Here is a 13442-nt window from a genome sequence, read left to right on the forward strand (position 1 = left end):
GTCTAGGCCCGAAACGTCAGCCTTCCTGCTCCTATGATGCTGCTTGGCCTGCTGTGTTCATCCAGCTCTACACCTTGTTATCTTAGCCAATTAGAGGATATGTCTCAGCAATGCTACTGGTATTGGTGGTCATTGCTGGGAGTGCAGTAAGCCTCAGATGAGGAAAAGTGCTAGAGGCATGGAGAAGTAAGAAAGGTTAGATTCCCCAGTCAGGCCTGGAAGAGTGTACAATTCATGAGACAGGAGTATAAATTTCCTTCTGCCTTTCTCCTTAAAAAGGCCTTAAAAGAGATGCAGAAGGAAGATCTGCTGAATCTTCTAAGCTTGCTATCCTGGAGAGTTAATGGAAAACTGTTTGCTGTGAGATGATTTACAATAGCTGGAGTAAACACTGAAGGTGTTTGGTTTCAATGTAGAATTATCAAGATTTGATTTTTGGTTTAGGAAGCCTAGAGATTGAATACTTTCAGGGCTGTACAGAGAAGACCCAACATCAAAGCATAAAATTTTGGAGAAGCTTAGCAGGTCTGATGGAAACTGTAGAGAAAATACAAAGTTAATGCTTTGAGTGTAACATGACTCTTCTTAAGAACTGATCTTTACCCAATCTCATCATTCACAGGAGGAGAACAATTGAGTTATAGAATATTCAGAAATTTAGAAAAAAGCTTTTCTGATCTTCTTTCTATTTTTGGGATTTCTTGATTTATCATTTGAAACAACTCCACAGAGGCCAGTATCCCATTACCAAGTCACCTTTTATTTACACATGCATAATACTGATCCAGCTTCCTCACAGCCAGCTCTCAGAGTGAACAGAACCTCTGACCCTCCTGTTTATGTCTGTCAGACAGATTGAACCAGATTAACACCCTCAATCAGGGAATTCATACCTGGCTGATCTTGTTAAAATCACTACATAATTTTTCCTGCAAATACTTCAGGAGGCATGAACATTTATGATAAACAATTGAATTATGTGTTTCATATTTATGAATCTTGTTTTCCTTTCAATTTCAAAATAGATATCTACTTTGGAACTGCAAGAAAGTAATTTCTTAAAAGTGCTCTAAATTACAAGGTAGGTGTAAAGGTGATGGAAAACAGTAAATTTCTCCTAATCGTTCACCTAAATCAAATTATCTTCTAATTAAAAAGGCAACTAGGATGTAGTCCTCTGTTGGAAGGGGAGTGGAGCATAAAAATAGGGAGGCCTTGTTACAACTGTGCAGAGAATGGCGGGGGGGTTGGTGAATAGATCAATAGGGCAGAATCTTATAAGGGGCCTGAGCAATGTGAGCTCTAGTGAGATTGACAGCTGAATCATACAAGAATTCCAGTGAGGCCAATCTTGACGTTGCAAATGTCTTGCTCCATTTTTTATGTTCTTGGCAAGCAGCGTAGCAAGTTTCTGAGTAGGCAGCAGTGAGCTGCCAGCTAAAGGGGGATTATTTCTTACCATGATTTTCAATGCTTGTTAACTCATTAACATTTCAGCCAAAGATAATCAGTACTGCTATATTGATTGCTTTCTTGTGCAGATACAACAACAAGTCACTTACCACACGTCAGTTGAGATCTATCTAGCGGGAGGTATGTCAGCCAGGGTGGGATCTGTCAGCCAGGAGATCCTGGCACTGTCTGCCATTGGCACAGTCTGCACACAACCCAGGGGCTAGGCCACAGTCAGTTTTCTGCATGGGAATTTCACAGTCAGGGTATTTGTCCAATTACAGTCTGGACAATGGGCAGAAGTCAGTCTTGTCACATCACACGCAGCCAGCAGAACCATTGTTAGTCAGGGAGCTGCAAACAGTGGTCAGTGGCCCAGGCAGTCATGTCTAAGGACTGCCTGTCAAGGTAAATCAGAGATCTGGGGTGAATATAATCCTGGAGTCCATTGTCATGCAGCATTAGAGGGCATGGTAGCCAACGGATGGGATTTACTGGCAGTGACCACCACCATGGCCGCTACGGGAGCATAGGAAAGCAAAATAGGCATCAGTAAGATGCAATGTCAATATTCTGGGTGCAGCGAGGAAATTGTGGCTCTCCACGTGGGTTTGATGGGTGGAAGGGGCACTTGGGATAGTGTGATGTTAAACAGGACATGGAGACTTTGGGAGATAGCAAGGACAGAGTCAATAACCATAGAGCTGGAGGAGCACAGCAGGTCAGACAGCATCAGAGAAGCAGGAAAATCAATGTTTCAGGTCAGGACCCTTCATCAGGCCTGGTTATGTGTCAACCAGGTGGAACCTGGTGCTGACAGTACCCACCATGACCTGCACCCCCTATCATCACTTGCTGTTCTCTAGATGTCAAATGCAACTGGGAAAATTACTGGGACAATGCCCAGGGTGGGTGGAGTCAGTGTCAGTTTGATGGATTAGACATGAAAGCTGCCATGGGGTAATGTAGATAATTAATGAGGTGATTTTGATAAGATACAGTGAGAAAACTCCTTTGGCATTGAAATAAGAAACCCTCCAATAAAACCTGATGCAACTCACATTTCACCCAAAAATAATAAGATTCATACCATTGTTGTTGTTCCCTTATTTATGTTGGGTAGATATTTTTAATCAACCTGCTCAGACGTGTTACGACACATCCCTGGAGCAGCTGGGACTTGACCTGGGTCGTCTTTAAGGTGGGATGTACTTGGATTGTGACAGTTCAGAGAAAGTTTACTATTTTAATTCAGGACATGAAGCATTTATCTAATGAGCAAAGATTGAACAGGTTGGACCTAAACATATTGGAATAAAGGCAAAAAACTATGGATTCTGGAAATCCGAAACAAAAGCAGAAAATTCTGGAGAAATTCCAGGATGGTCAGGGTTTATTAGAGAGGGAGTGGGAAGGAAGAGGTGCACAAATGAATGGAGTGATAACAAGAGTGATGATTGGGATACAATACGAAGCTAAAATACATTCTTTATCATCCAGGCTTCACATTTATTTTTTCAGATTTACCCTTGCAGCCATATACACTGAAATATAATCCTCCAGCCACCACTATTCTGAGGGACAGGCTGAGTGAAATATATCACCATCAGAAATGCTTTATATCCCAGATCTGCTGTTTGTCACACAGATGATTATTCAATGGGGTAAACTTGAGTTTAGTGGCGTCAATCACTCTTCAAGTGAACCTGTTGAGTACTATCTTTGAAACACTGCCCTGTATTTGCTGCACATTAGCAGCACCTGGTTGTATGATAATTAAGTCCCTTTGTGATGTGAACATGTCTGTGTCTCATATGATTTTTGTACTTCCTGCAAAGGCAAACTTATTGAAGCATCTTTAGATTTGATTCATAAGATGCTTTACTTCGTAATAGCTCCCCAACTGAAGTAGCAATCATGAGACAATGGACTCTAAAGGAAACTCCTGCTTATCCTGACTTCACGTGAATTCTTTTTCAAACTTGCCTTTTGTAGATACCATAGAATTTCGAAACTGAAGTACAACCCTCATCTACAACATTTTAGATTCTATCTGTGTGTAAACTATCAAAAGTCTTGTTTATGCATGCACTTTCTTTAAGTGTCTTATTTATTTCCTGTCAGGTCTATTTTTGTCATGTAGCTTCTGATACTATTTCCATCATGCCTATCTGTCATTTCTCTCTGTCACTATTTTAACAGATGTCAACAATTGTTGCCTGCTTCTTCTTTACGTAGATTTGTTGTGACCAGCCCTTTTTGTGATAGTCGTCTATGGGGTTTACGAGAACAAAGAGGTGAAGGATTAACCATTAACAAGCCTTTGTTAAAAGAGGCACAAAGTTGAATAAAAAGAGGTAGTTTAATACATAATCAAAAGATAACAGGTTACATTAGTTTAAGATCGGTGAACTACATTGACACTAGGCAAGAGATATTGTTATCTCCTAAGAGGTTGTAACCAAAACTATGCTACATGGCTATAGACTGAGAAGTGATTAGCTTAGAACTAAGCTAGAACAACTGACTAGCTCCATCCAGAGACGGTCATGTGAGTTGCGTGATACTGAAGCATCAGAATTAACTCTTTCAGGCTAACTGCCTTGTACAATAACTACCATGAACTGTTTTTTTTCCTGTTAATCCATTATGCAATTGCTTAGACAAATATTTTAAGTTTACAATGATCCCTTTTCCCTAAGTCTCTGACTTTATGCACTTGATCTTGACTTGGAGGAGTAGGTGGTTGTTTGCTTGAGTATACTCTATTCAGATGATGCTCTTTATCATTGTGTGCTATTAATTCTTCTGTTTCTTGAATATCTTTCACTGAAAATTTTAGATGGTCGACTATTGACCTGTCCAGAGGATATTTAATTTCCTCAAAGTGCATAATGGTAAACAACAGAGTTGGTTAAAGAAATAATCTTCTCCTTTTGATTTTGTCACAAAGTAGATTTAGCTGATATAAACATTGTTTTGTTTCTCAATGTCAGTGATACTGGATGTATAGTGTATGCAATCTTTGCTTTGAATATTGTGTTTTCTGGAATGATTGTACTAAGAGTTCACTAATGGTTTCAAATGGTAGTTCCACCACAGTTATCTTGTCAGACCTGATCTAATATAACCCAGGACTTTGTGGGAAGTAAGGGAGGAAATTGCAAGGCCACTTGCAGAAATAGTTGCATCATCTATAACTACAGGTGAGGTGCCTGTTGACTGGAGGGCGGCTAATGTTGTTCCTTCATTTAAGAAAGTTTGTAAGGAGAAACTGGGGAGCTATTGACCTGTGAATCTGACTCCAATTGTGGGTAAATTGTTGGAAGTGATTTTAAAAGAAAGGATTTGTAGACATTTAGAGAGGCAAACATTGATTCAGGATAGTCTACATGGTTTTGTGCGAGGAAAGTCATGTCTCACAAACTTCATTGAGTTTTTTTTGAGGAAGTTACCAAAAAGATTGAGGGCAGAACAGTAAGCATTGTTTACTTGGACTTTAGTAAAGCCTTGACAAGATTCTACATGGTACTAATTAGTAAAGTTAGGTCACATGGGATTTAGATTGAGCTTGCCAATTGGATACATAATTGGTTGAATAGCAGGAGACAGAGACAGGTGGTGGAGTGTTGTTTTTTCAACTAGAGGCCTATCACCAGCAGTGTTCAAAAGGATCAGTTCTGGGGTCCTGTTTTGTTTGTCATTTATATTAATGATTTGGTTGAGAATATAAAAGGCATGGTTAGTAAATTTGCAGACAACACCAAAATTGGTGGCATAGTAGACAGTAGAAATGGTTTTCTAAGATGACAAAGGGATCTTGATCAAATAGATCAATGGGTTGAAAAATGGCAGACGAAGTTCAACCTGGATAAATGCAAGGAAGGACTTATACAACTAATGGTAGGGCTTTGAGTAGTGTTGTAGAACAGAGGGACCTATGGGTTCAGGTACATAATTCTTCGAAGTTTGCGTCACATCTAGATAGGGTGGTTGAAAAGGCATTTAGCATGCTTGCCTTCACTGCTCAGTCCTTTGAGTATAGGGGTCGGGAAGTCATGTTGAGGTGGTCAGGCCTCTTCTGAAATACTGTGTCCACTTCTGGCTGCCGAGTTATAGAAAGCATATTATTAAGCTGGAGAGGGTTCAGAAGAGATTTACCAGGATATTGCTGGGTATGGAAGGTTTGAGTCATAAAGAAAGGCTGGGACTTTTTTCATTTGAGCATAGAAGGTTGAGAGGTGACCTTTATAAAGATTTTTAAAATCATGAGGGGTATAAATAGAGTTAGCTGTCTTTTCCCTGGGATGGGATTTCAAGACTAGGTGTATATTTTTCAGGTGAGAGGAGAGAGATTTAAAAAAAGACATGAGGGGTGTGCGGAATGAACTTCCTGAGGAAGTGATAGATATGGGTACAATTACAACATTTAAAAGACACTTGGATAAGTACATGAATAAGAAAAGTTTGGAGGGATATGGGCCAGGAACAAGCAGGTGAGACTAGTTTAGTTTGAGATTATGTTAGGTTTGGACTGGTTGGACCGAAGGATCTGTTTCCGTGCTGTCTGACTCAATGTTCTAAAGGCTTTTCTTATTGATGAGGAACAAGTAAACAATTTGTCCAGCCCAGCAAAATTGATAGTTTCTCTTATGTTGATAATATGAAACAACTATTTAATACCAATGTGGCTGATCTCAATTCATGTATGCTCCTTCCTGGGTTTGGTCAGCATTCTTTTGAGACCAATAAAGTTTTCTTGTTGCTGATATATGTCAAGATGCTCAATGACATATGTTTTCTTAATTGATTAAAAGCCTACCTCAACTTTAATGCAGCCATTCCTTTGTGTTTAGAAGTGAAGACGTTGGCTTCTGGATGATATAACCGGCTATGAACTGATCGTATTTATGTCTTAAAAAAATGAACATTCTTTTAATCCTAGACATTGATCTACGTGCTTCATGTACAATCAGATCAACATTCAATCTTGTATCAAGCTTGAACTGAACTGCATATCCAGAGATGATACAACACAGTATGGAGCTGGAGGAACACAGCAGGCCAGGTCGCATCAGGGACATCAACTTTCCTGCTCCTCTGATGCTGCCTGGTCTGTTGTTTTCCTCCAGCTCCACACTGTGTTGTCTCTGACTTCTGCATCTGCATTTCTTGCTATCTCTGATATCTAGAGATGAACTCTGTTATGTCTGGTTCAGATGATTCATTAGTTTCCCATAGGAATGGCTATATATTTCTTCAAAACATAGAACATAGAACATAGAACATTACAGCGCAGTACAGGCCCTTCGGCCCTCGATGTTGCGCCGACCTGTGAAACCAATCTGAAGCCCATCTAACCTAAACTATTCCATTATCATCCATATGTTTATCCAATGACCATTTAAATGCCCTTAAAGTGGGCGAGTCTACTATTTTTGCAGGCAGGGCATTCCACGCCCTTACTACTCTCTGAGTAAAGAACCTACCTCCGACATCTGTCCTATATCTATCACCCCTCAATTTAAAGCTATGTCCCCTCGTGCTAGCCATCACCATCCGAGGAAAAAGGCTCCCACTGTCCACCCTATCTAATCCTCTGATCATCTTGTATGTCTCTATCAAGTCACCTCTTAACCTTCTTCTCTCTAACGAAAACAGCCTCAAAACCCTCAGCCTTTCCTCATAAGACCTTCCCTCCATACCAGGCAACATCCTGGTAAATCTCCTCTGCACCCTTTCCAATGCTTCCACATCCTTCCTATAATGCGGTGACCAGAACTGTACGCAATACTCCAAGTGCGGCCGCACCAGAGTTTTGTACAGCTGCAACATGACCTCATGGCTCCGAAACTCAATCCCTCTACCAATAAAACCTAACATACTGTACGCCTTCTTAACAACGCTGTCAACCTGGGTGGCAACTTTCAGTGATCTATGCACATGGACACCGAGATCTTTCTGCTTATCCACACTACCAAGAATCTTACATGGTAAATGTTATCATCTCTGGATACATGATATAATGGAAGTGTGAGCTGCGAATCAGTAATCAGTTTCAAAAGTGTTTGGTAAAGATATAACCAGCATTATTTCTATTGTTTAAAGATTGTTTCTTGGTATTGCACAATCTTTGAAAATGTCCCACTTTCTTGTGAGGGTGACATTCTTGAAATAGATATGGACTTCGCTTTTATTTGCATGGTTTTTTTTGTTCTACATCTTGAACAGTGGCTCCTCGCATCAAAAGATTTGAACACTCTGTTGGTTTGTAACGTGATTACAAGTGTTTATGCCATCTTAGGTCGGTAAGTTCTGATGGTCTTCCACAATAAATTTGTCCTTCTGTTCCCCAGATTTTCCTGAATCTCAGCTTCCGTCACAATCTGGATAAGATTTCCAATGTGAGATCTTCAATTGTAAAAGGATCTGAAAGAGATCAACCAGAAAAGCTGATGACAATTATTTAATGAATTAGTTCTGACTGTAATGCTCCACGTTTTCACAAGATGCAGACAATGTATAAAGATTAAGTTGGTAACAGATTCTCCTGGAAACTATATTCAATGATTAACTCTTGCTTTCTCCACAATATGATTGTATCACCAAATGAAATAATTACCAGATGCTTTTAAGACTTAATTTTTAAAAAAAAATTTTGTCTGTTAACAACATGCTTTTATTCACTGAATAAAACAGTGTGTTAACTTGTCCTGCTTATGATTTGGACCTAAAACGCTTCTGTATCTCAGGAATTGTTTCTTCTATGCTGACCAATTTAATTCTCTGCTAAAACTATCTGTAATTTTGAAACTGCCTGGAGATGTAATAACTTTTGCTATTTCCTTGATTAAATTAAATTCTCAATTTAAATTCAGAACTTCTTAAAATTAAATAAATTTTGTAAGTTCAGCTTTTCTTCATTAAGTTTGAATTGTGCTTTTAATTCAACCACTATAAAGCTTGTCCAGAATATTCAGAACTAACAATAATTTTTGAAATTGTAATTAAATTTTAATTGCTGATAAAGCAAGACAAATCATCTCATAAGCTGCAAAATTACAATGAGTTCCTGCTTTAATAAAGAAGCAAAGATCCTTTCCTTATTTTTGTTTTGGATTTTTTTGCTCTGTTTTAAATGGTTGGAGTTTTTTAACCTCTGTACTGTAAAGATATTCTTTCAATAAAGCTTTGTTAATTTTAAATTATTTGAGATGTTGTAAATCTTCTCAAATTTTTTAGTAAATGAATTTTTTTTTTATTTTCCTGTAACAAAAATGTAAGATGGTGGTTTTGAGCTGTTTTTCCCTTCGTCTTGATGGGTTTTGTGCCTTTTTTCAACAACATGTCTGATTCATGCCATTTGTCTTTTTTCCCCAAAACAGCTGCTCTCTTTTTAACCTGAAGAATAGCATCTCACACTTTTAAATTTTAAATAATTTCTGTTGGACAATTTAAAAAAATTTTTGCTTCAGAATGTCTGTCTACTTTTTTGCAAAAATTTATATCTTCGACTTTTAGGTTCTATCTTTTTTGACCTATTGGCTGTTTTGAAGAACTTTTTAAAGAACTACCTCATTTTTTGAAGAATTTGACTGAAACATAAGGATTTCTTTGATTGGAAAAAAATTCTCATTTTAATTCTGATACTGAATGTTGCCTTGTTTCATTAACTGTGACATTAATGATTTTCACTCTTTCCACATATGGTCTCAGCTTACATCTGGGATCTGATGTCACCCTTTACTTTCCTGGATCGTGACTCAGAATTTCTCCCTTGTAGCACAAGGGAGGATATCCTCATTAGCTTTCCTGTATTTTATTTCCCTAGTTGTAGCTTTTATAAGAATTTTGAAGAAAGACTGCCCTACTGCTAAAGCCTTTCTAGTCTGAACCAATTGGTTGCTGCTTCAGCTGTTGCAGCTGCCAATGCCTTGCAGCTCCTTTGTTAAAACAGCTGTGTTCTTTAACACACTTTTCTGGTGCAGAATTCCATAGTTCCATCTTCTCTTCAAATTGATCTGAATTCTTTGCATAGCAGGTGTTTTCTTCACTTCAAATAGCAATCTGAATTATCTGCCACCATGTTGTAAGAAATGTCCACAGCAGGTGCCTGATTGTGCTAGTATCTTTGTTGATTTGAAGTCACCAAGCCTTCTTTTAATCTCTATCTCCTGGCCCACTAATATTAAGTAGTGAATGATTAACTACTGATATGTCTACAGCAGAAGAAGCATATATTTGTGTAACTAAAAGTAGTTTATTACATAATAAACTAATAATACATAATAAGAAAACAATTGTGTTAGCTTAAGACTGGTTAATTACAGTAACACTAGGTAAGAAATATTGTTGTCTCCAAAGACATTGTAACTAAGTCTATGTTACATAACTGGTAACTGAATAATTTAGTACTAATGTAGAACAACAGACTAGCTCCTCCCAAAGGCAGTCCAATCAGTGGAAAAAGCTGTTTTGGCCTTGCTGCAAGCAAGGCATTTTAACTGATGCAGCAATGCTTATAAACTCCTTCGTAACAAAGAAAAATGGACGTGGACATCATGGTATTCAATAATCCAACAGATGTTTATTACTGCTAGTTATTATATATAAACATTCCATTCACAGGCTCTTAAATGTCTGGGCTAACATCAATATGGTTATTTTTACAGAACAACATGCTTCTTGTAATGCATTATGCTTTAAGTGATCTAAGGCAAGATAGAGTCTGAGATGTTTATACCTCAGGTCACATGCTACGATAGTGACAAAATCAGGAGCATGTCTCTTATAGATACACTGACATACTAACCACAAGATATAACACAATATTCCCATTTTCCCAAGGATTAAAAAAAATCCTAAGTTGCTTACATAGGCACATATTGCCAGTTCAATGATCATACAAAAGATAAAACACAGCTTATGAGGTTAACGTTTCAAACTCATCCAAATCTGGTGATAGTATACCCATTTGGAGAGATGCATTTTTTCTATTACATTATTTGACAACTTGTTTGTCTTACTGTTTGTTGATGTCACTCAATATCACTACTCAATCATCATTGACAGAGTGTTCTTCCTCACTTTCTTCATGCATGATTACTGTGCTGTATATTGGTTTGAGCTGGCTTCTATTTGTTCGCAATGTTGCATCATGATCAGTCATGGCTTTGTGTGACCTGGGATCATTGTACATTCTGGAAACATTTGCCAGTGTTCAGGCTTTTGTATTTGGATTCCTAATTTGCACTCTCTAATGAGTAGTTTTCGTAGTCCTCTACCTGGTCGTTTGTCGGGTATCTTTTTCTTTCTCTGTGGTGTTTCAGGAAACACCCGATACAAAGACAAGTAAAAATGCAAACACAGCCAAGGTGATCTAATGTACAAGTGTGCAAACTGGAGATACTGCTCACAACTGCAGTTTGCTTTACATCTCCATCTTCACATCAGTTTCTCAAACATCCTTATTCATCGCATACCTACAAGCTTTGTAAAGTTGATCATGCCTTTACCTTACAGTATATCCTTTTATAAAGCTAATTGAGTATCTATCTTACAGTACCTATAATTATTTTAAAAAGTTACTCAAGTCTCCACGGCACTTAGGTTTCTTTGAAAAACTAAGCAGTCCTTCACCTTACATGATAGGGCCACAACCTTGCATCAATTGTGCCTCACCATTGAAGTGACATTTGGCTTTGCTAGGCACCCATCCTATTGTATAGTGCACCCCTGTACACATATGTATATTGTTAATTTCTTTGTCTTTACATTCTTCTGTCTTTGAAAAAAGTCTTGTGCCTTGGAATGATGAAATGGTTTGTTATCACCTGGTTTCCAAGCATTAGTTGTACCAGAAATTGTAATTCCTTATCCACTGTAACAATGCAAAGTGAAAAGCTGTTTTGTTGCTTGACAATTAATTATCATTGATTTGATAGTATACACCATATGTTGGACTACAGTTTGAATATGTTAGTGATATAATGATGTGATATGTATCAATTCCACTTATATAAATCTTTTAATAGTTTGGCTGTGTATTGTCAACCATTATTAGATACTAGCCATTCCGCAATACCAAATAAACTGAAGATAGCGCTCATTGTGTTACTGGCATTAAGTCATCAAACAATGGGAAATTTGGTGAAGTAACCTAACATAAGGATGTAATCTTCTTAGTGCACTATGAATTGGTCTGTTGCTACTTTCAGTAAAGGAGTAGTTAGAATATTGTGTGGATGTAGATGCTTCCTTTGTCAGTGAGGTTGATATGTTTGGCATATCTCACATTCACTCAGATCGTTGAATATCCTGATTCATCCCTGGCCAGTAGACAAACTAATGGGCCATCCATCTTACGTGTACAATACCCATGTGTACCTGATGTAAAATGGACATAATATCTAGGCATAATTCTTTTGGTAATAGGAACTGCTTACTCTCGAAAATGAATTACCTTTGCAAGTTCATCTCTGCAACGCCAAAATGAAGAAATATTCTTCGGTATGTTTTTCAGCATACTGTCAGAATGCCCCTGGATAATGATTCTTCACAACTCTTGTTCATCCTCAGCATTTGCAATTGCAACTATCCTTACTGGCTCTGGCCAAAGTGTAATAGATCAACTTTAGGAAATTCTTCAACTTTGTAGTCTTGTGCATCAACTTAGTCTTTCTCTGAGTTGGGCAATCTGTTTAGCATGTCTGATGTAATCATCCTGGTGCCCGGTTTATATTCTCACTTCAAAGTCTTATCCTTGTAGATCATTAACTTTTTCAATTGCCAGAAGTCACATGACACCAAGTTATAGTCCAAACAGATTTATTTAATATCACAAGCTTTCAGTACACTGCTCTGTCATCAGGTGAAGATTATAACCTGGTGTCGTGTGACTTCTGACTTTGTCCACCCCACTCCAACACTGGCATCTCCACATTTTAATGTAAAGAACTGCTTTTTTAGTGTTCTTAAGTTGTATTTTCTCCTCAAATGGCTTTAGAACTGTGCTTTTTGGACCATTTAACTGATTTTGTAAAAATTGAATCAGGAGACCTTTGAAGAAAGAGAGAGAGGCAGCATACTCTCTGCTGCTATACAAGTGTGTGTAACCTTTACTTTTGATTGTACTTGTAGCTCCAGCCTTGTTACTTTTAAGTAGAGCCTGCTTAGATATTACTTCTTTATGAAAGAACGGAAAAGAAAATAGCTCTGTCCTCTTGATAGTCAATGCCCTATCTACAGACTGGCACAGCTGCGCATACTGGCAGAAATAGAGGCTGCAGATTGTTGGAATTCACTGATGTCCACATCTGTTGTCTGGTTAATTTTCCAGCCAGTTTCCACTAAAATATTGGCATCTTCTTTATAATTAGCATCTTATTTGTAGGTAGCCACCACTACTAAACATTACTGAATGTAATTTTGCCTCCAACATGGGTATCTTACCTGATTTGGCAATACTTATATTATCTCCTGTAATAGAAGAAACCAGGTGTACCTATTGTGGGATTGAAGAATCCAACAGACGTCTGTTACATTTAGGTATCATGTACACTGCATTGTTCTGGCATATCAGTGTCTGGGATAATATTAAGCTATTAAGTTACATACAGCAACATGTTTGTAGAAGCCTGTCATGTTTCAAATTCTCTGAGGTAAGATGGAGTGTGAGACCTCTAAATCCTCAGATGATGTGCTATGATACAGTAATGGTATCCTGAGGTTTTTTAAAGGTCCTAATAGTGAAACACAACCTGAAAGGGGTTAACTCTATCTTTCCAAAGACCTGTTAAGTGCTTCCAACATATTTTCCACTTCTATTTCATATTTGCAACGTCCACAACTATTTTACTCTTCTGGGAAAATAATCCACTGATGATTCACGGCAGTCCCGGGCTGCTCACTGCCTGATGCAAGGAAGATCCCAGCCGGAAGAAAGAAGGCCCTATGGTCACGCCCTCAGCAGTGGGGAGGGGGTGTGGGTG

General features: G+C 38.1%; 1 protein-coding gene across 1 annotated transcript in view; it reads left to right on the top strand.

Moving 5' to 3' along the window:
• The window catches only part of LOC109915960 (inverted formin-2-like), a 59245-nt gene extending 50588 nt beyond the window's left edge, over positions 1-8657 (top strand). The window contains exons 22-23 of the mRNA XM_048600103.1: positions 1026-1081; positions 7809-8657. Coding sequence (XP_048456060.1) covers positions 1026-1054 — 29 coding nt within the window. The 3' untranslated portion in view covers positions 1055-1081; positions 7809-8657. The remainder of the gene's footprint in view (positions 1-1025; positions 1082-7808) is intronic.
• Positions 8658-13442: the final 4785 nt, after the last annotated feature.

This window comes from Rhincodon typus, chromosome 8 (genome assembly GCF_021869965.1).
Source record: "Rhincodon typus isolate 14 chromosome 8, sRhiTyp1.1, whole genome shotgun sequence".
Lineage (NCBI taxonomy): Eukaryota > Metazoa > Chordata > Chondrichthyes > Orectolobiformes > Rhincodontidae > Rhincodon > Rhincodon typus.